This window comes from Pyrus communis, chromosome 12, assembly GCF_963583255.1.
Source record: "Pyrus communis chromosome 12, drPyrComm1.1, whole genome shotgun sequence".
Classification (NCBI taxonomy): Eukaryota; Viridiplantae; Streptophyta; class Magnoliopsida; order Rosales; family Rosaceae; genus Pyrus; species Pyrus communis.
Window position 1 is genome coordinate 16768685 of NC_084814.1, and position 23470 is coordinate 16792154.

At 36.4% G+C, this 23470-nt stretch overlaps 1 protein-coding gene across 1 annotated transcript; it reads left to right on the forward strand.

Moving 5' to 3' along the window:
* The first annotated feature begins 3383 nt into the window (after positions 1–3383).
* On the forward strand, positions 3384–7086 carry LOC137710691 (uncharacterized protein At5g41620-like). The gene is made up of 3 exons (XM_068449793.1): positions 3384–3890; positions 4630–4764; positions 5301–7086. The coding sequence occupies exons 1-3, from the start codon at positions 3384–3386 to the stop codon at positions 6843–6845; spliced, it is 2187 nt and encodes a 728-aa protein (XP_068305894.1). The 3' UTR covers positions 6846–7086.
* The last annotated feature ends 16384 nt before the right edge of the window (positions 7087–23470 follow it).

Sequence of the window (23470 nt, forward strand, 5' to 3'; positions counted from 1 at the left end):
TCATTAGTTTTTTTTTTTTCATCATTAAATTTTTTTGAATCCATACGACAATATTTAATTAGACTTGTAGAATTAGTTATGTGCCACATCAGCACATAACATAATGTTTGACAGAATTGTGATAAAAGATGACTAAATTGATTTGCGTACCCATTTTCAGGAACTATATTGATCGATTTTCAATTTTAGGAACCATCTATTTTCAATTTCAAGGGTCATCTTGATACGATGAGACAATTTCAAGGACTATCTGTGATAAAACCATTTTGGAATTTAGATTTGAGAGAAAGAAAATCATGTAAAAGACCAAACTTATTTTTGGGTAAAACACCTATATTCTTCACTAAATTTCACTTTAGCCTTTCATTCTATATTGACTCACTTTATCATTTGCACTCCTCCATATACCACTTTGCCCCATATACTCTATATCATCTCACTTTAACACTTGCATTCTTGTTCAATGTCTCACTTTACCTTATTTCGTCAAATAATTACAAAAAAGGGTCATTAATTGTGCTGATGTGGCATAAACATTTTAGTCTTTTCAACCACGTTATAAAGATCCATCAGTGAAGGGACGTGGCTTAAACTCAAACTAGAGTTTGATTTCTCCATATTAAAAAAATAAAGAAGAAAAGAGCGATAGAGGTAGAGATTCTCATAACAGAACCCTAAGAGTCTTTGCAAAGGGATTCGAAAACATTGAAATTGATTTATGAATCTTAAAATTCAACCTTCTCGTTTTATATTTTTCTCTTAACCTAGTTTGAATTTAACCCACTTCTCATTACTTATGGGTTTCACTAGCATGCCACATAACCAACGTAGTTGAAAGGAAGAAATTGTGCATGCCACATCAATGCAATTAGTACTTTTTTAACTTATTTGATGGAGTAGGATAAAGTGGAAAATTGAGGAAGAATGCATGTTTTAAAGTGAGACGATATAGAGTGTAGGGGGCAAAGTAAAAGACGAAGAAAGAGTGCATGTAATAAAGTGAGATAATATACATTATAGAAAATAAAGTGAAGTTTGGTGGTGAGTACACGTGTCATAGCTAAAATTAAGCTAAAAAATAATGTATTTTGTTGGTAAATTTAAGCTGCAATTGTTGTGTAAATAATTAAATGTCATACAAATAAGGTTTTGAGTCTTTATGTTCCTTTCCTTTTCTTTTGTCAAGGATGACTACAGTAACAAAATAGTGTTACAAAACTTTTCTGCAAACAAAGTTGTACATGAAAAATTATTGGGAGCTATGGGTACAATCAATCAAACTCTTTCCTGTTGGTCATGGGAAAAACACAAGATATATTCTAGTTCTCACCTCAAAAGAAAACATATTCTAAACACGACACATTGTTGATTTGAAGAAATCACGAATAAAAACTAACGTTCAGTCACCAAAATTATATTTGTCACCAATACAGATCGACTGTGAATCGACATAGCAGGACATCTCTATACCGAAAGTACACTAGAGAAAAACTCTAGAGAAGAAAAAACTCCTAATGAATTCCCAAAATTACAAAAAAAAAACGATCTGAAAGTTTCATAATAATACACTATCCTTTTTATTCGCATAAAACTACAAAACCATCCTCATTCGTAGAGTCGTCGCCGTCTTGATTTGAGATGAATAGGAACCAGATCGAAGATGATTTGAGATGAACAGAAACCAGTCGAAGAATATATTTTCTTTTTCTTTATATATTGAAAAATGATGACAAGATTCAGACTAGCTAGACTAGCTAGAATCATCCGCTAGGTGGCTGAGATCATTCTGAAATCCCAGGTCATCTAAATGGGATGACTGTGAAATAGAGATTTTCATTGATGACTAGAGATTTTAACTTTCAACGAAAGCTTAAACGTACGTGCCACAATATTCTAAATACAAGGTGAAAAATTTGTATACATTTATCGAACCGTAATTTTCTTGTAAGGTGAAGTGTATTGTGTCACAGGATCTATAAGCGTCTGACTCCACTACTTAAATTATATAGACTCAGGCCATCTTTAATGGATTAGGTCATACGGTCATGGATCATGTTTTAGCCCGAATTGAGACAAACCTAACTCTTATGGAGAGCTGAGCCGAAAAATAGGAGACCCACTAGGCCAATTTTCAATCCTTTGGCCATCGGGTTGGGCATTGTTAGCCAGCCAGCTCGCCTGTTTGCTGGGCTCATGCTATCAGCACCCAACTGCTAGATAATGTTAGCTGATGTAATGTAGCTGTTTTAATTTTATTTTACTTTTTTAAGGTTGAAATTAAAAAAAAAATTAAAATTAAAATTTTTTTTCTTATACACCAATTCTCACATCTTTTTTACCATTCCATACTATCTTACCTCATTTTATTTCAATTCTTCACATTCTATTCACCTCAAACACTCTTTTGACATACTCCTCTCTTACCTCTTCCAATAATCTAAATTAAAATTTCAATATTCTTTCAAATGGCCACATCTTCAACCAAAGGAAAGGCCACATTGTAACTGTTCCAATAATCTAAATTTAAGTTGTTATAGTTTTAATATTTAAGTTGTTATAGTTTTAATATTTAAGTTGTTGTAATATTTAATATTTAAGTTGTTGTAGTTTTAATATTTAAGATGTTGTATTTCAATTAAGTTGTATTTCGATTAAATTGCGATCTTTAAATTAATGTCTAAGTAGTTAACCAGTAACCAATAAGTTAAAGAAGAAACTTAATTCAATTGTTGAATTAATGTCAAAGTTGTTGGACTTTTAATATAGTAATTTAATTCAATCAACCAATACGGTAAAGAACAAACTTCAAAATAATAAATTATTGAGGGGCTAAAACATAGCCTCTTTTCGGTTGGAGATGCTATATAAATATTGTCTGGCACTATTCATGTAAAAATAATTTTTTGTAATGCTATAATTTTTGACGGGACTATGTTTGGTCTTTTCGGTTGGAGACATTCTAATATTTCCCTCAATGCGTAGATCCAGTACCTTAAGTTGGAAGAGACCTAATGGACCTCAAGTGCATGATTTTATCTCAAATGACTTCGGTGTATTCGCAACCCTCACACTTTTCAAGAGTGACATGGTCACACCGCTCGTAAGATTTCCTTATAGCCTTCCTCCATCTTTTTCTCTTAATTAGGGGAGGTATCGGTGCAATCAGTAGTGATTCGAATCATTTAGGTTGTATGACTCCGATGTAAAACTGACGCTTCATTCCTACACGAATGGTATGGAAATAAGTCCATACAAGTCCATACTTATAAAGAACAAGTATTTTGAAAAATAGAACAACACTCTGAACACATTTTATAAACATCACTGTTCCAACTGTAGTTCCAAATCCAAAAGGAATATTTTTATATATAGGAAAAAGAAAGATGAGAGAGAAAGAAGCATTGGGGAAAGGAAGCCTAGAGAGGCAAGAGATGAAAAGGGTAGGAGAAAGTGGGGAAGGGGGAGAAGAAAAGGAGGAAAATTTGGGAGAAAAGTTGAGAGGAAGGAGGAGGAGAGGAGTATTGATTAGAAAAAGCACTGGTGGTGGCCCAACCACTCCAGTGTCCTCATGGAGTTGGAGACCTTGTTGCCCTTTTGGCCTTGATCCCATCATCAATAAAGACTCCCACTTTACCATTAATACCAGCTCCTCCTCCTCCTACTCTGTCTCTGTTAGAAAGCTAGCTGCTGCTCTTTGGGAGTTTCAACACTTCCAATTCCTTCCAAAGATGCACAGAGGTCCTCACACTAATGGCGGCGGCGGCGGCGGCGGTGCTCCACCTCCTAGGCTGAGACACCTTCAGCTCCAACACCACCACCTCAGCAGAGACAAGAAGGCTCTTGATCTTTCTCATTTTTTGGCTGATAATTCTCCCAGTTCTCCTGACCAGGTACTGCTTCTGAATTTCCTTTTTTTCTATTTTTGTGGAGATTTTTGTATTCATCAATTGGCTTATTGGGTTTTTGCAATTTTGTTCCTTCATATCTGGTTCATTAGGTATTTTTTATATTTTGTTGTTTAATTGTGTCTTGTTGATGCCTACTTCCTGTCTTTTTCTGTGTGTTTAAATTAATTTATTGCGATTTTTATGAAATTTTTGGAGCCTCGATGAGGGTTGCTTGTGAGTGATGGTCACTGCCTATTATATTTCTTGTTATTATTTCTTCCTTATTGTATTATTTCAGATGTAATTTCAAGCTTTTGTTTTGGTGTTCTAAGTTTGGACCTTCACTTTGTTTTTTTCGTAATAGAAATCAAGTCACTAGCATTATAGATGTTATTGTTCTTCAATTTATCATAATAGCCAGAAGGAATTCCATTTAAGTTGTATTCTTTTGATTCGAGCAATATTCGAATAACCTTAAACAACGGGGAGGGGGGGATTCGAACTTGGGTGCAGAGGGGGCGAGCACGCGGCTCTGTCATCGTATCATGGTTTTTGTTTGGCGTTATTGCATTCAAATGAGATTCCTATCAATGATCATGCCTATCCACGGAGCTCTGCACATATTATGGAGGATGAAGTACCTTCACATATTTTCCGTCCTCAGAAATAATTGATTTTGAAGTTGCCTAATTGGAGGATGTCTCCTTCTCTTCGCTGATTTTTATCGGATTAATTATGCCAGCCAGAAAGTGCAAGCAGTTTAAGAAGGCAGATTGCAGCATCGTTGATGCAACATCATCGGACAATTGAAAGGAACAAATTGAACAATCACATTATGCAGCCTGCATCTCCTGCAAGCTACGGTAGTTCACTGGAGGTAAGCATCTGTTTACACTTAGTCAAGATGTTTTTTCTTTTCCCCATTATTTCCAAGAAGATATAAATTGAGACCATAAACAAAGTCAATTCTAACATCGACAAAAATTATTTTTTCTGCAAATGTGTACTCTTTATTTGCGTAATACTCGCTAGGGTAATACGTTATTACCTGAGATTGACTGTTTTCCTAGTTTTTTGGAAAACAATGGACTTATTATTCTCGAAATTTCAAGAAACTGCATCCTCAATTTATTGATCCAGTAATCAAAACAAACATTATTTAGGCACAAATGACCGATGTGTGTTGTGCTGTAGTCATTCCCCATAAAAACTGTTTTCAAAATTTTCAAAATTTTCAAATTGCATTACACTATTCTAGGATATCTTGTATCGTCATTGGTCTATAAAGTTTTTACCATGATGGAAGTCCTGTCTTAATATCTACGGTTTTGAAAATTTTGTCATTCCGTGCACCATGTACAACATATCGTTCGATGATATGATCTCAAATTTCATCCACTTCCTTTTTTTCAGGTGGCTCCGTATAACCCTGCAGTCACCCCTAGCAGTTCTTTAGACTTTAAGGGAAGGGTTGGCGATTCACACTATAATCTTAAAACATCTACAGAACTGCTAAAAGTTTTGAACCGGATTTGGAGCTTGGAGGAACAACATACATCTAATATAGCATTGATAAAGGCGTTGAAAACAGAGTTAGATCATGCCCGTGTTAAGATCAAAGAGTTGCTACGGGTTCGGCAAGCTGATCGACATGAGCTAGATGATTTGGTGAAACAAATTTCAGAAGATAAACTAGTTAGAAAGAGCAAAGAACAGGATCGAATCCATGCTGCAGTTCAGTCCATGAGGGATGAGCTAGAAGATGAGAGAAAGTTAAGAAAACGATCAGAAAGTCTGCACAGGAAGTTGGCGAGGGAGCTTGCTGAGGTGAAATCTTCTCTTGCTAATTCTGTGAAAGAGCTTGAAAGAGAGAGAAAATCGAGGAGGTTGTTAGAAGACCTGTGCGACGAGTTTGCTACGGGAATAAAAGAATATGAACAAGAGGTGCATTCTTTGAAACAGAAGACTGACAAGGATTGGACAGGAAGATCTGATCATGGTAGATTGATTCTCCATGTATCTGAATCGTGGCTGGATGAGCGGATGCAGATGCAGCTAGATGAAGCCGAGTGTGGCGTTTCAGGAAATAACTCAATAGCGGATAAGTTAAGCCTTGAAATAGAGGCTTTCCTTAGAGCTAAACATATGAACTCTCCAAAGCATACTGAAAATCTGATGACAAGAAATCGTAGGAATTCAATGGAATCTGTCCCTCTGAATGAGGTTGTGAGTGCGCCTCAAGACGCGGGTGAAGAAGAAGATGATTCTTTTGGCAGTGATTCAAATTGTTTTGAGCTCAATAAACCTACCAACGGTGACTTCAAATTGGTTGGTGATGAAGCTGCCAAAAATCATATTGGGAAAAAGGTGAAATCAGATCCCTCAAAGAAAAAGCCGGTCTCTTCTGAAAGGGTAAGAAGTCGGAGTCCCTCCAGCTTGCAAGTGAAGTTTGAAGAACAGATGTCTTGGGCCGTGTCTTGTAATGGAAATAAGAAGTCCCAGATGGAGAATCCAGAACAGGAGAAAATCGAAGGGAAGCCGCCCGAAATAAGCACATCCCAAAAATCTGAGCATTGTGAAGCCACTGAAGATAATGCTTACAGAAAAGGAAATAAACAAGATGAAACCCATGTTTCGAATTCGAATCACATGGCTGAAAACCTTATAAGAAGTCAACTACTGATGCCGGATGGTGGGGGGAATGTACATTCCGAAAACAATTACAATGAGGCTTCCTGCAGTAATACTGGCTGGAGGAATCAGGCAAGTCCAGTAAGACAGTGGATGGCGAGACTAGCATCTCCTGCTCGTGACATGCCCGAGTCTTCTTCAAAGTTGCCTCCACGGACAAGGGAGAACACCTTGAAGGCAAAGCTTCTTGAAGCAAGGTCCAGGGGACAACGGACACGTCCAAAAGCTTCCAAAAACACGTCTAAATCCTCTGAAAGGGTAAACTGATCCTGCGTCACCTGCCGGTGGGAGTTTTCATAACCCTTGTGAATATTGCCGCCGCACAATCTCGGGGTATGAAAATCTATGCCTTCACTAGTCTGTTTCTCTCTCTCTCTGGTAGTTTTTGAAAAGAATGTTTGTAAATGAGTGTAATGTTAAGAGGTGAAAGACCCAACAATTTCGGGCCGCCTGACGTGCCATGTTTGTAGTTTGGAAAGAGTTAAGGAAAGTAGTCATTTTCTAGTAATTGTAGCCTCTTCGCTCCAAATTGTATGTTTTTGCAAGTGTTTTGGGACTCAATAGGAACCAAATTCGGAGTGTAATTATCGTCACCCTTTGGTTTGGTTTGATTTCACTAGCAACGCCGGACAAACAAAATCATTAACGTAACAATACCAGTTTCAAGCAAAAACTTTAGTACTGCATCTCTTAGTTTCTAAATCTCTATAATAATCCAAGCGACAAAACGCAATTTGATTGTATTAGAGCACTACCACCATCGCATATAGGCCTGGCAAACGGGTCGTGTCTGTCGTGTTCGTGTCGTTTTCGTGTAACACCTGTTATCTTAACGGGTCGTGTCGTGTCACACCCGTTATCTTAACAGGTCCTTAACAGGTCGTGTCACTTTACCCAACGGGTAAAGTGACCCGACCCGTTATGACCCGTTATGACCCGTTAAGAAAAATATATATTTTTTTACAATTTGCACATACCACACATTGCGACATAAATATTACTTGAAAACATTAAAACATTTCTCGTTCAAGTACTATATCTACACTCGAAAATGAAAGCCTAATAAAAAAAATAATACATACACTACTAATCTATTACAAATATTAAATGTATATAATTATTAATATTATAGTTGATTCATACTTTTATTAAGTATATAAATTCCACTAGTATAAATATTTTAAATTGAAGATCAAATTCATTCTTTGTATTCATATAGGGTCAAGGAGTGTAGCTGTTAAAATTCATCAAAATCAGAGTTAAAATAACCATTAAATCGTGATTTTTCGTTTATAACCGTCGAAAAGCTTTGTCCCGTTACTTGATCTCTGAATGTTTTTTTTTTTGTGATTTTTTGCTGATGTGATCTCCAAGCATATACAAACAATTTTGACGGTTTGGATCGTTGAAATTAGTTTTGGAGAATTCGTAAAATGATAGATTGACTAACACTTAGAGTTTATTTATACTTTCATTAAGTATAACATAAGATTTTGTGGTATCCACTTGTGTAAATATTTTAAATTGAAGATCGAATTCATTCATTGTATTCATATAGGGTCAAGGAGTGTAGTTATAAAAAATCATCAAAATCGGAGTTAAAATAACCGTTAAATCGTGATTTTTCGTTTATAACCGTTGAAAAGCTTTGTCCCGTTACTTGATCTCTGAATGTTTTTTTTTTTGTGATTTTTTGCTGATGTGATCTCCAAGCATATACAAACAATTTTGACGGTTTGGATCGTTGAAATTAGTTTTGGAGAATTCGTAAAACGATAGATTGACTAACACTTAGAGTTTATTTATACTTTCATTAAGTATAACATAAGATTTTGTGGTATCCACTTGTGTAAATATTTTAAATTGAAGATCGAATTCATTCATTGTATTCATATAGGGTCAAGGAGTGTAGTTATAAAACATCATCAAAATCGGAGTTAAAATAACCGTTAAATCATGATTTTTCGTTTATAACCGTTGAAAAGCTTTGTCCCGTTACTTGATCTTTGAATGTTTTTTTTGTGATTTTTTGGTGATGTGATCTCCAAGCATATACAAACAATTTTGACGGTTTGGATCGTTGAAATTAGTTTTGGAGAATTTGTAAAACGATAGATTGACTAACACTTAGAGTTTATTTATACTTTTATTAAGTATAACATAAGATTTTGTGGTATCCACTTGTGTAAATATTTTAAATTGAAGATCGAATTCATTCATTATATTCATATAGGGTCAAGGAGTGTAGTTATAAAAAATCATCAAAATCGGAGTTAAAATAACCGTTAAATCGTGATTTTTCGTTTATAACCGTTGAAAAGCTTTGTCCCGTTACTTGATCTCTGAATGTTTTTTTTTTGTGATTTTTTGCTGATGTGATCTCCAAGTATATACAAACAATTTTGACGGTTTGGATCGTTGAAATTAGTTTTGGAGAATTCGTAAAACGATAGATTGACTAACACTTAGAGTTTATTTATACTTTCATTAAGTATAACAAAAGATTTTGTGGTATCCACTTGTGTAAATATTTTAAATTGAAGATCGAATTCATTCATTGTATTCATATAGGGTCAAGGAGTGTAGTTATAAAAAATCATCAAAATCGGAGTTAAAATAACCGTTAAATCGTGATTTTTCGTTTATAACCGTTGAAAAGCTTTGTCCCGTTACTTGATCTCTGAATGTTTTTTTTTTATGATTTTTTGTTGATGTGATCTCAAAGCATATACAAACAAGTTTGACGGTTGGGATCGTTGAAATTAGTTTTGGAGAATTCGTATGCCATCAATCAAGTTCCGTGTGTGTGTGTGTATATATATATATATTTATTAAGTAGATTTAAATCTATTTATTTTGTACGTATAAATTATAATTGATTGGTATACGGAATAGTACATACATCACGTGTCATTATAAAAATAGTGAGATATGTCATGACAGTCATGTGTGTGATAAAAAGTTAATAACTTAAAAAAAAAAAAAAAATTTCTCACCACTTCTATTAATTTTCATTTTTCCCTCTTTTTTTTGTTTCCTTTTCAACTTTTTCTTATCATTTTCACTTTTCCCTCCAACATCTTTCCCTAATTCCCTCACTTTTTTGTTTTATTTTCAACTTTTCTTAACATTTTCATTTTCCCTCCATTTTTTTTTTCAAAAAGGCGGCAAGTTGGCAAATGCATGATCATGATTCATGCATATTAAATTATTAATTAATATGCATTATAGTTTTTATAAAATTTAATATATATATATATATATATATAATTAGTATAGATAGACTTAATATTTTGGGGGTATAATTATTATAGTATATATAATAATTATAATTATTATAAATTTTATAGTTAATTTAATATATATATATATATATATATATTTATTTATTATAATTTTTAGGGGTATAAAATTGTAAAATTAATGTATATAATTATTACAGTATTTTTTTAGGGTTATAAAATTATAAAAATAATATTCTGCTTATCGTGTATCGTGTTTACCCACGTGTATACCCGACCCAACCCGTTATCTTAACAGGTGCTTATCGGGTTACCCGATAAGACCCGATTCGTTATCGTGTCGACCCAAACACCTGTTAATTTCGTGTCGTGTCGTGTCGGGTTATCGGGTCGTGTCAGAAATTGCCAGGCCTAATCGCATATGTAATCCTCCACCACTATATCCAACTTACGAGCAAATGCTCTTAGATGGTGATATCGTTGCGTTGTGACTTGTGAGACATAATACTAGCTTATAAGAAAATGCCAAACTTACGAGCAAATTAATTACAATTCGAGTTGGTTCAATTCAAATACTCTCTTTATCCAACCCTACCATACTTATATAACTTTTTGATACACATTATGTGTTAAATATTCCTCTTTGTTTTATAAGTTTGTTATCACAAAAATATGCCTAAAATGATATAATTACCTCAATATTTTCATCCTATTGATTCACTAACAGTATAATATTTTACGTTAAATTACCTCATTGTGAGAGAGATGGCAGCAACCGTGTCATCCAGGTAGATACTGCGGCTGCACACGGATGTACTGAAAGCTGCCCAATTCTAAGCACAAGGCTTGGACTTCACCGTCGATGTCTGTACTGATTGCTGGGCTGAGCTAGCTTGTTTACTCACCATGGCCTTGAAAAATGTTTTAAATTTTTGTCATTCTATAGAAAACTTCAATTTAATCCTTAAAAAAGACGAGTTTTAGACTATAACTTTGTGTAAGATTAAAATCCAATTTTAGTCCCTAGTACATTTAATCATCTCATTTATTTGTTATATTTTGATGTTTTATTTATCTTTTTATTTTTATTTTAATGTATTAATTACATTTAAATTTAATTTTTATTTCATTCATCATAATATATTTAGGAAAGGAATCTCTCCGAATCCCTTCCACCAAAGCCTAGCTACCAATCAACAAATCCGGACCCTTAAAATTTGATCCAACGGCTAAAAACAGGAGACCCCTTTACAAGTTATAATAACTTTAGCTGTTGGATCAATTTTTAAGGGCCTGGATGTATTGATTGGTATGATTTGGTGGAAGGCATCCGGAGAATATCCCTTTTCATATATTTAAATGTCTACATTTAGGCAACTAATTTTTTAAGAAGATATATGCCGAAATTTTTTTGTAATGTTCTTCATTTAGGTACATTAATATATTTGAATATTTCGGTATATCCATCGATACATAGGCACATTAATTCAAATTTTTGTACCTACATTTTGGGGTACACACATTTGAATATTGACTTTTAGGTACATTAATTCAATATACTATATTTCGGTACATACATTTTGGTATTGACATTTAGGTACATTAATTTAATATAATACATTTTAGTACATACATTTAGGTTCATTATAATATATTTCGGTACAATCATGTAGTTACAAATATTTTGGTACAAAAAAAATTAATTATATATATTTTAGCACAATCATTTTTGTACACTTGTGTATTTATATATTTTTGTATCACAAATTTCTTTTAATATTTTCTCATTTATGTTCATTTATAATTAAAGAACTAAATATGTTAATAAAATTAAAATTTAATGTGGAGAGAGTAAATAAAAATACACATTAAATAAAAAAAATTGAATATAAATTTTGATAAAAGTACACTTCAAGGGATTAAATTGAATATGTAATCTAGCACCAGATTTGTTTTTTAAATTTTAATCTTTTGGAAGGACTAATGTTCAAAAACCCCTTTAATTTATCTATAATTTTAAGAAAGGGAGTTTTAATGAAACACTTCCGGTACTGTTCATTTTTAACGAAAAGAACATTTTTACTCTAAAAAGTCACTCCTGTTACTATTCACTTACAACATCTTTTTGTCATTTTGACTAAAACTCAGAGTTTTCAAATCCTTTTTATTAGGTTTCTTTTAAAAAATGGCAGCTGCTAATCAAGTTTTACAGTGATCACGTAACGTAGAAGGAAATGGGATATACGGTACCCTTCACTTGTGTCTTTCACAGTGACAGACATGAATCAAACCGTGACAAAATTTCTTGTATTGCAACTAGATGAAGATTGTATTCTGCTTGGAGCTTTTGTTATGGCATAATTGGCAGTGTTTGTTCGTCCAAATCTATCACGGCTGTGCACAGAGCGTGAAGCAATGGACCTGGAAGCACGGCCTACACGGTTACCACTAGTGTTTTGGTGGGAAACATAATCAAGGTTTTAGTTTGCGTTAGATTACGTATCATGTAGACATCGTGTTTGATCTTTTAGGTAGCACGGTTACTCTGCTTTGCCTTGTTATTGATTTCTCATCTTGTACCTTCATTAAAACAACATGATTTTACATTTTTACTTTGTAAGAATTGAAGAAATTGAACCATCAGTTTTATAATGGGTAAATTACACTTTCATACCTCAGGTTTGGGGTCTATTTCAATTTCTTACAACATCTTCAAAACATTTCACTTTCATACCTTAAATACTATTTTATTTCAAAATAATACATCCGTTACATTTTTCATCAATTGATTCATTAAGTGCTGATGTGGCTGCCACGTGGTTGCAAAATGGCAAAAAAAAATATTAATTTTCTTTTAAAAAACCTTAATCTTCAAAAAAACAAAAAAACAAAAAAAAAAAAATTCAAAAGCTGCAACCCGCCCCCGCCCATTATTCCTCCCCCCCCCCCAAAACCAAAACCCATTAATCCCCCCATCAACCACCCCGCCCATTATTCCTTCCCCCACGCCACCCCACACCCCACCCCCCCCGGCGGGGCGCACAAACGACCCACTCAAACCCACCTTCTTCCATGACCCACCTCACCCAGAAACCCACCCTCTTCTACACATTCCACTCCTTAAATCCACACCTATTGGGAGGATTTGGGTTGTAGGTGTTAGCGTGAGTCAATATTAGGAAAAATAGGGAATGTAAATAATAGGAGTCCTTTATTAAGTAGGTTTGTGTATATGTTATTTGTTTCCTTGTAAAACTATAATAGTACTGATGTATATATATTTCTAAACAAGTAATAGAATTTAATTGATTCCGTAAACGTTCTATTTGGTATCAAGAGCGCCGAAACCCTAGTTGTTTTCCGCTGTGCTTGGGTGACTGTTTTTCTGCAAATTTTCTGCAGAAAACAGTGGTACCGTGTGTGTGTGTAATCTTGCTGCGTGTGCAGCAGTGCAGTGTGGTTTTCTGCAGTGTTTTTTCTGCAATTTTTCTGCAGCAAACAATGTTGCTGTGTGTGTGGTATTGCTGCGATTCTGCTGTGGTTTTTTCTGCAATTTTTCTGCAAAAACAGTCTGTTGCTGTATATTGCTGTGCAGCACAATACCTTGCTGCTGCCGTGAGGGTTGTGTACAAATTGCTGTGTTTTTCTGCAATTGTACCATGTCTGTTACTTGCTGCGTGCTACTGTGTATTGCGTGCTGCTGGTGTCGTGAGGAACGAAGGAGAACAAAGACTGCAGGAAGAGACAACTGCTGCGTGTGTGCTGTGTGTTTTTGTTGCAGCGTATTGTGTCTTTGCTGCTGTATTTATTGCAGTAAGTGTGTCGTGTATTATATTTCGTATTGTGCCTCGTGGAAATATTGCTCTACTATTGCAATCTGCTTGCTGTCTGTTTTGCCGTGGGTAATTGCCGTGAGTGGCTGCTGCTTGTTTGTTCTTGCAAATTGTGGTTCCGTAATTGGTAGGGTGCTGTGATTGCCGTGTACTTGTGATTGTCATTTTGCGTATTATTAAATGGCAAATACAGGTTGGATTTTAGATTCTGGTGCAACGGATCATATGACATATGATAAAAATATGTTTCAATACATGACCACATCTCACAGGAAAAATATATCAACTGCCAATGGTACTTTGGCACCCGTGTGTGGTGCCGGCACTGTGCATCTTACCCCTACACTTCCCCTACATCATTGCTTGCTTGTTCCTTCTTTATCCCATCATCTGTTATCCATACCACAGGTTACTGAACAATTGGATTGTGTTGTTCTAATGTATCCATCATTTTGTCTCCTTCAGGATATTCAGACCAAGGAGATAATTGGGCGTGTCACTAAGAGAGAGGGGTTGTACTATGTGGACGACGTCGTTTCTGGCAGAGCTAATGCGGTTCGAGCGTCCCGGTCTAGTAATTTACAAGAAGTGTGGTTGTTGCATCGTCGGTTAGGGCATGCATCTTTTGGGTATTTACGGCATATGTTACCTAGTCTATTTAGTGGAATAAATGAATCAGACTTACATTGTGAAGTATGTATTCTTGCTAAAAGCCATCGGGCTTCGTTTCCTCCTAGTATGAATAAAAGAGCTTTACCGTTTGAACTTGTGCACTCTGATGTTTGGGGACCATCTCCTGTTGTTACTTCTTCTGGGATTAAGTGGTTTGTTACGTTTGTTGATGATTGCACTCGTATGACGTGGTTATATGTGGTGAAAAATAAGAGTGATGTTGGTATGGTATTCCGAACCTTTTCTCAAATGATTCGGACACAATACTTATCTGTAATTAAAGTTCTTCGTTCTGATAATGGTGGTGAGTATCTTAATTGTGAGTTGTCGGAGTTTCTTTGTGATCAAGGCATTCTCCATGAAACAACCTGTCCCTATACTCCACAGCAAAATGGAGTGGCTGAACGGAAAAATTGCCATATCTTAGAAACGGCACGTGCTCTACTTCTGGGCGCGTCTGTTCCTAAGATTTTTTGGCCTGAAGCAGTTACTTATGCGGTCTACGTGATTAATCGTATGGCCTCTCGGGTGATTGACTTTCGAATTCCTCTTCAAGTTCTCACTCAACATGTTCAGGTGATGTCTACTCATACTCTCAAGCCCCGGGTATTTGGTTGTGTGGCTTATGTGCATATTCCGAAAATTCATCGCACTAAGTTGGATCCGTGTGCCCTTCGATGTGTGTTTGTTGGTTTCTCATCTCACCAAAAAGGATATAAATGTTATCACCCTGAGACTCGGCATATGTATGTTACTATGGATGTGACCTTTTCTGAATCGGAGTTTTTTTATGCCCCCGTATCTTCATCTTCAGATCACCAGGGGGATAGCTCTAGTGGTGATCTGGAATGGTTGAACTTGGGAGAAAATACTGTGGTTGATGTTGAGGCCGTGCATGCTGGTGCCGTGCCTAATGCGGCAGTGATCATACATGCCGTGCCAGAAGTTGCTGCCGAGAGCAGCATGCCGTCAGAAGCAAAAGATGCTAGCATGCAGTCAGAAGCAAAAGATGCCGAGAGTGATCCGCAGTCAGGACAGTTCATTGTCGAGCCTACTTGTGTAACCCCCTCTCTCTCTAGCTCCACGGTGATGCCCAATGATTCTTCTCTGAATAAACCTGAGGTAAGTATTGTGGATGATTATGTAACTAATGCAAGTACTGATGTAAATACATATAAGCTGCCACCGAGACAAAATCGGGGTGTGCCACCTGACAGGTTTTCTCCGGAAGGCAAAGTAAAGTATCCGATAGCCAACTATGTCTCATGCAATGGTCTTGCACCAGAGCGTAAGACCTTGATAAACAATATGGAGGCTATTCGAGTACCAACTCGTGTGGATGAGGCTCTAAAGGATCCAAAGTGGGCAAATGCAATGGATGAAGAAATGTTGGCGTTACAGAAGAATAATACCTGGGAGGTGACGTCCTTGCCGGAGGGAAAAAAAACAGTTGGATGCCGGTGGGTGTTTACCGTCAAATACAAAGCCGATGGATCAATAGACAGGTACAAAGCAAGGTTGGTAGCTAAAGGATACACCCAAACATATGGTGTAGATTATCAAGAGACGTTCTCTCCGGTTGCCAAGATGAATACGGTACGTGTTCTGATTTCTTTAGCTGCTAATATGGACTGGCCATTAAAACAGTTTGATGTGAAAAACGCTTTTCTCCATGGGAACTTGGAGGAAAAAGTATATATGGATTTTCCTCCTGGGTACAGTGCTGGTAGAAGTACTGAAGTATGCCGGTTGCGTAAGTCTCTTTATGGGCTGAAGCAATCGCCTCGTGCATGGTTTGATAGGTTTACTCAAGTTATGAAAAAGATTGGGTATTATCAGAGTCATTCTGATCATACATTGTTCGTTAAACGGAGACAGAAAAAAGTGACAGCTTTAATCATCTATGTAGATGACATGATTATTACTGGAGATGATTGTGATGAGATTTCAAGATTACAGAAGAATCTTGCGGCTGAGTTTGAAATGAAGAACTTGGGGGATTTGAAATATTTTCTTGGAGTTGAAGTTGCTCGATCTTCGAAAGGTATTTTCTTGTCACAACGTAAGTATGTTTTGGATTTGCTAAAAGAAACTGGTATGCTGGGATGCAAGCCAGTAGATACACCTATTGTTGAAAAACATCATCTATGTGTGGATCCGAATCAGAAATCAGTTGATAAGGGGAGATATCAGAGACTTGTAGGGAGACTAATTTATTTGGCTCATACACGGCCTGATATTGCCTATGCAGTAAGTGTAGTAAGTCAATTTATGCATTCACCAAGTCTAGATCATATGGCTGCTGTTATGCGTATCTTAGCATATTTAAAGTCTGCACCTGGGAAAGGAGTTCTATATCGGAAGTATGGACATTTGAGAATTGAGGGGTTCACGGATGCTGATTGGGCAGGAAGTGTAGGTGACAGACGATCTACTTCGGGATACTTTACGTTTGTAGGAGGAAATTTGGTTACATGGAGAAGTAAGAAACAGAAGGTAGTATCAAGATCCTCGGCTGAGGCCGAGTATCGAGGGATGGCTCACGGCATTTGTGAGATCCTCTGGCTTCGAAAGCTTCTTGAGGGGCTTGGGTTCAAGCCAAAGGAAACCATGAGACTATACTGTGATAATAAGTCAGCAAGAGATATAGCTGATAATCCGGTACAGCATGATAGGACAAAACATGTGGAAGTTGATCGACATTTTATTAAAGAGAAGCTTGAAAGGAAGATTGTGTCAATACCTTTTGTGAAGTCAGAGGAGCAACTTGCAGACGTTCTAACTCATGCAGTATGTAGTCGAAGGTTTGATGACTCATTTGTCAAGTTGGGCATGTGTGATATCTATGCACCAACTTGAGGGGGAGTGTTAGCGTGAGTCAATATTAGGAAAAATAGGGAATGTAAATAATAGGAGTCCTTTATTAAGTAGGTTTGTGTATATGTTATTTGTTTCCTTGTAAAACTATAATAGTACTGATGTATATATATTTCTAAACAAGTAATAGAATTTAATTGATTCCGTAAACGTTCTATTGTAGGGAAATGATATGTTTTTTTTTTTTCCTTTTCTTTTCTGGGTTGCAGGTAGTGGGTGCCGAGGAGGACGTGGAGGATGGGTGCACAGTGGGTTTGGGGAAGACGGGAGGGAGAAGAAAGGGGTGGGTTTTTTTTTTTTTCCCTTCTTCTGGGTTGCAGGTTGGGGGGGATGGGAAGATGGGTGCGCGGAGGATAGGTGCGGAGGAGGATGTGGATGATGGGTGGGAGTGGTTTTGGATTTGGGTTGCAGGGAGGGACAACGAATGGGGATGATGATGAAAGGGATAGGGTTTCGGTAGTGTATTATTTTCAAATAAAATAGTACTAAAGGTATGAAAGTGAAATGTTTTGAAGATGTTGTAAGGAATTGAAATAGATCCTAAACCTGAGGTGTGAAAGTGTAATTTACCCTTTTATAATATTTGATGATTTTTCTTGTGGAATATACTCACTTGATTAACTTGGAGATGGAGATGTTGAATATAATCGAATTAGGCCGCTAGAGTTGAGTGCCATGTCATCATAGGTTGTTAGTATTTGGAGTGCCATGTTAGCATTAGGCTATGAAGAGAGTTTGTTAGAAGTTGGTTGTGTTAGTTCAAATTGTAGCTTGGCTGTTGAGTCTCCACAGCTCTATATAACAAACCAAGCTATGTAGATGTAATTCACTCAAGATTCATCAATACAAAAGATCACATTTCTCTCATCTGTTCTCTCTCATTTGTTCTTCAGTTTTCTTCTGCATTTCTGTGTTTTTTGCATAATTGCAGAATGTTATCATGGTATCAAAGCAGGTTATCCCATGTGTAAAGTCAAACAGTCACACGCGCTCTACGTCATCCCGTTGTGTTAATTCGCCACACATGAGGATGCGTGATGAGAATGAATCCCACATTTCTAAGGAGGTTTGTTGGCCAAATATTGCTTATGCAGTCAATTCATGTCTTCATCAACTGAATTTCATTTTAGGACAATGACTACTAGTGTTCTGTATTCTGCAGATACTTTACCTCAGTTGAATGCTTTCTCAGATACTAATTGGGCAGCTGACTTGAACACAAGAAGGTCAGTCACTGGTTATATAGTGTTTTTAGGTAACAATCCCATCTCACAGTAGTCTAAAAGGCAAACCTCAGTTTCTCGACAAAGGCTAAGTACAAAGCTCTAGCTCACACTGATGTTGATATAGATTGGGTGAGAAAGATATTGAAGGATTTGGGAGTTTTTCTGTCTAATCCAGCAAGCATTCACTGTGGTAATGTTTGCCATTTCCCTCAGTGCCAATCCAGTGTTTCATTCAAGAATAAAGCATATTGACACAGATTACCACTTTGTAAAGGAATGTGTACAACAAGGAGATTTGGAGGTCTTGTATATTCCCACTGAAGATCAAATTGCAAATATCTTAACAAAAGGATTACGCATCCTTCCTTTGTTAAACACTTCTACAATCTCAAGCTAGGAAATCCTAGTTGAGATTGAGGGGGGATGTTGAATATAATTGAATTAGGCTATTAGTGTTGAGTGCCATGTCAGCATAGGCTGTTAAGACTTAAGAGAGTTTGTTAGAAGTTGGTTGTGTTAGTTAGAACTGTAGCTTGACTGCTAAGTCTCCACAGCTCCATATAACAAACCAAGCTACGTAAATGTAATTCACTCAAGATTCATCAATACAAAAGATCACATTTCTCTCATATCTTTTCTTCAATTTTCTTCTACATTTTTGTGTTTTTTGCATAATTGCTGAATGGTTATCAGAAGATACATATCTGCATGGAAGAATGGTGTTGCTCCAACCTCATAACCGAAACGCATTGTTTGGAAGCAGTTTCTACGTTTAATATTCTGCGCGTCTTTGTGTCGATCAGATTGTACCTATGTCCGACAGTACTTTTGATGATTTAATTCTCTGAAAGTTAAATCCACTCTATTATAACCGCCAATAATCAAGCAAACATGGGTCAATAAAAGAGTACTTAGACTACTGGGTCTTAACACATAATGTGTGGTCGATGCTTGATGCTTCAAGGAGGTCTCATGAAACGAAGTTCCTCCCAATGTCTTCGGCATGTTGAAATATCCCACATCAATCGTATCTATAAGAAAAAAAGAGTTTAAACATCATAACCTCACTCCAACTAATACCGAGGCCTTTTGTGCTAAAACCCCACACCTGACGGATTGTGTATGTGGTAATTACCAAGTTGGGGATAATATTGGTGTTGTTGGAAGTGGATCTTTGACCCGTCTGTCTAATGATTCTACATGGTATCAGAGCCAGGGAGCGGGCCCGTATTATCAGGTGATGGGTGGATCCCTTTGGCCCTGCGCGATGATGGTGTGTCCCTTGGCCCCTCGTATAGGGTGAGTCTCCTTGGTTCCACGTGGTTGTTGATGTATGAATCCCCCACGTGAGACCCACTAATTGGGTCCCACGTGAGGTGGCATGTTGAAATATCTCACATGGACCGTATATTTGAGAAAAGAAGAATTTAAATATCCTAACCCAACTCCAACTAATACCGAGGCATTTTGTGAAAAAAACCTCACACTTGATGAATTGCATAGTTGGTAATTACCAAATTGGAGATAATATCGGTGTTGTCAGAAGTGAGTTTTTGGCCTACCTCTCGGATAATAATACACGGCACCAATCTCATTTTCTAATTGGGGTACTTAATTCAGTGTAAAAGCCTACAGTTTAAGCATTCGTATTTTTTAAGCACAATTTGATTTAAGTGGTTGGAACAATTTGTTTTGGCCATTTCTTACCAGTCCACGAGTGTTGGGTCCAAATGCACAGCTAGGTAGCTCTCCTGCGCAAGTGTAGGCAATGAATGATATCCCATTTGACAGAGTCCCCTTTATCAAATAGCTGCAAAATGGTTAAAAAAATGTGAATTATCGTCACAAGTTTTTGCAATTTCTTTTTCTTTTTGTATAAATAGTTTGCCCAATTCTTTTGACGCAGAATCAAATGCAGAAGTGAGCGTGGGCAACATTTGCGTCCTCATTGGGTGCAACCACCGCCACGGAATCACTACAGCATTTGCGTCCTCTTTGGAAGAAACGGAAGAATCTCCTTCCTGAAGTGGATTATAATTATCTGCACACATGATAATCAAACAATCATAATGCCACCGATATAATTAATTAATGGGACAATTAAAATGTTATCCGCATTCCAAAATAGTCATTTTTTCTTCTTTCCATGAAAATACCGGTAACAGTTACCCCGCGAAAAATGAGATTAAACAGTTCAAGAATAAGTGTTATGACTATTTTGAAGCCTCAGTAACTACTGTTATCCTGAAAACTCGCAGAAGTGAGCATCGCTATTACATCAAGAACAGGAACTCCACTTCCATCTGCAGTGCCAACAAGGAACGCGCTCATCACAATATCTTGGAAATCTGTCAGTTATTTTCTGTCAGAGATTGGAGAAAATGGCTGAAACTCTGGGGTTTGAGCAAAAGGAAGGAGCTGGTTGTGAAGAATGAGGTCTGAGGCCATTACTTTCTTTTGAAGTAATCTTCAAAACTGGGAACCAATTTAGGTACCAACATTTTTCCTCTTCAACTAAAGTTAGTATTACTTGCCAAATTATCCCTTCATCGACGTTTTCCTGAAGCATAAGTTGATTAACTTAATTCTAATATCAAAAGATTTGTTTCTTTTTTCACCTCAAAAGAAATACCCCATGAGAACTCTTGAAGTAATAAGATCAAGTCAAAGGCTTTGTTTCAGAAGCAGAAAAGTATCCAGTGTATAAGATATCTTGAGCCCCTCGATTAAGTTGAACTACTCTCAAACAACAAACTCACCAATCTACCCAGGATCACGCATGCACGAATTCATGTCCAAGGCCTCTTGGCCAAGGCAAACATGGTACATACTTTAAAGTCAGTATTTTCTCGCATGTACGCTCTCTTTTTTTTATTGCTGGCAAGTGAAGGTGGTGTCATACTTCTCTAGTGGCATATAGTATTAATTACTTGAAGGGCCCAGAAATTTAGTCTCCTACATTGCCAGTTGATTTTTGTATGTTCTTGGAAGCACTCGTATCAAATGATGTTGACCTATAGTCTATTCTGATACCATGAAATTTTTAAAGATTTGACAGCAAAATATGAAGAATTAAAAGGCTGAGATCGAATTAGAGAGCACTCAATGAAAATTAGATTGTGCTTAACATATCAAGGTACAATGAGTGGATAGCTCTTGCACCTCCGAATTAAAACATATATGGCTAGTTTTCATAAGGCATGTACCATGTTGAAAAAAAAAAAAAAAAAACCTACTACGATGTCCTATGAGCGAACTAACTAGAACAAAAAAAGCTAATAAATATCTATATTAATATTTGAGACTCCTCATCAGATATGCTGGGCATCCCATCTATTACAAAGACAGAAGCATCACTATCTCATTCTTTTCCAGAAATATTTAATTTGCTTCAAATCTTAAGAGATGCTAATCAACCAATTAGTTGTGATTAAGAAATCAATCCTGTTCACCGACACTAATCCTTTTCCAAAGGGGTTGGAACATCCAGGACCCAGAGAATAAAGGGAAGATAGTACTTTATAATACTTGGGATTTTAATAAGTTAATGCATAATTCCCCGTTAATCCCAACTATGAGCACACAATTTAGAACCCTGAAGAAGTATCAATCAGCAATTGACACGTGGAAAATTCAATCATAAGTAAAATACTTGTGTTACAAGCTTTGATAAAAAAAGAATAAAAAAAAACGATTTGAACAAAAATTTAAGATATAATTTAAAATTAGATTTTGCTCTCGACTACTAGTATTTGATTTATATTAACTCACATAGAAAAAGAGTATGATTTTTATATGTTAAAACATAAGGCTAATTATAACAAAAAAATGGAGGGCTTAGTCTTATTATGCTAAAAGATAAGGCAAATTATAAAGATTATTATTATTATAATTTTTTTTTTATTTTTTCTGTCAGTTTTAAAAAATATCAAAAAAAATGTTAAACACAACCAAAGTCTCGAAGCAAGGCCATTTGGATATGGCAAAACAGCAATGGGCATTGAGCTGCATGCTTATTTCTGTAAAGCCTTGCAGACAGTATTTATAAGACCTAAACTTTTGGGATAGGCCTGGGCCATTATTACCCTCTATGTGGCTCCGCCATTGCCTGGCCACCAACTGGCAACGGCAAAGTCCTATCCCAAATGTGAAAATTATTAGGGGTGTGCTATTCACACACCCTCTTTTACTTCTCACACATCCTTGTTAATTTCTATCCGTTGATCATCTTCAATTTATCTGATCCGACGGCCGAAAATTAAAAAAGTGTGTGAGAAGTAAAAAAGGGTGTGTGGATATCATACCCCAATTATTAATGCTAAAACTAACTAGTGATTGTTGCATCAACTAAGAAAAAGAAGAAAAAGAACATGGAGTTTCCAAAATTCCTGTCCTCATGCACAAGTACATTCCCTTTTCCAAGGCTAGTTGAACGATGTCGTTTCGAAGACAACAATAATTACGATGAATTGCATAACTAAATTTGGGGTGTGAAGTCAACACAAATGCACCGAGATTTTTTTTTTTGAGGGTTGGGGGTGACATTCAAGTACAAATGGAGACAAAGGCGGATGCACAATAGGACCAAGGTGGTTGATTACGATTCAGAGACTAGGAAACAAGTATGTGAAGGTTTCGAGGGACCCTTCAAAAGTTTGGTACGGGTTTCTTTCGTACCACTAAGTGTTTGATGTAATGGTTGCTAGACATATCTTGATAAGTTGCATCGACAACACTCGATAATGTTGATATCTGTTGACATATGCCTAACATGGTTTGACTGATGATAATAAGCCCACCAAGTGTTCGGTGAAATACCTCCATGAATGAATTGAAGTTTTGTTTGAGCGTATTGCGCTATGTTTCTATGTAAAAAGCATGGACTTTTAACATTGGGACCCCCAAGATTCAAATACTGAATCTGCCATTGAAAGGAGAGATGGTGTCTCTTTTCTTTTTTGGTTTGAAGTAAAGCTAGAAAAAAATCCTAAAAATTCTGAACCTCTCGAAAAATCCCAAAACCTAACCAAGAAAATCCCAAA

Coding starts and splice junctions, on each gene's coding strand:
- LOC137710691 (XM_068449793.1), top strand. CDS start 3,384: ATGAGAGAGAAAGAAGCATTGGGGAAAGGAAGCCTAGAGAGGCAAGAG. Junction 3,891..4,629: donor CTCCCAGTTCTCCTGACCAG/GTACTGCTTCTG, acceptor TAATTATGCCAG/CCAGAAAGTGCAAGCAGTTT. Junction 4,765..5,300: donor GCTACGGTAGTTCACTGGAG/GTAAGCATCTGT, acceptor CCTTTTTTTCAG/GTGGCTCCGTATAACCCTGC.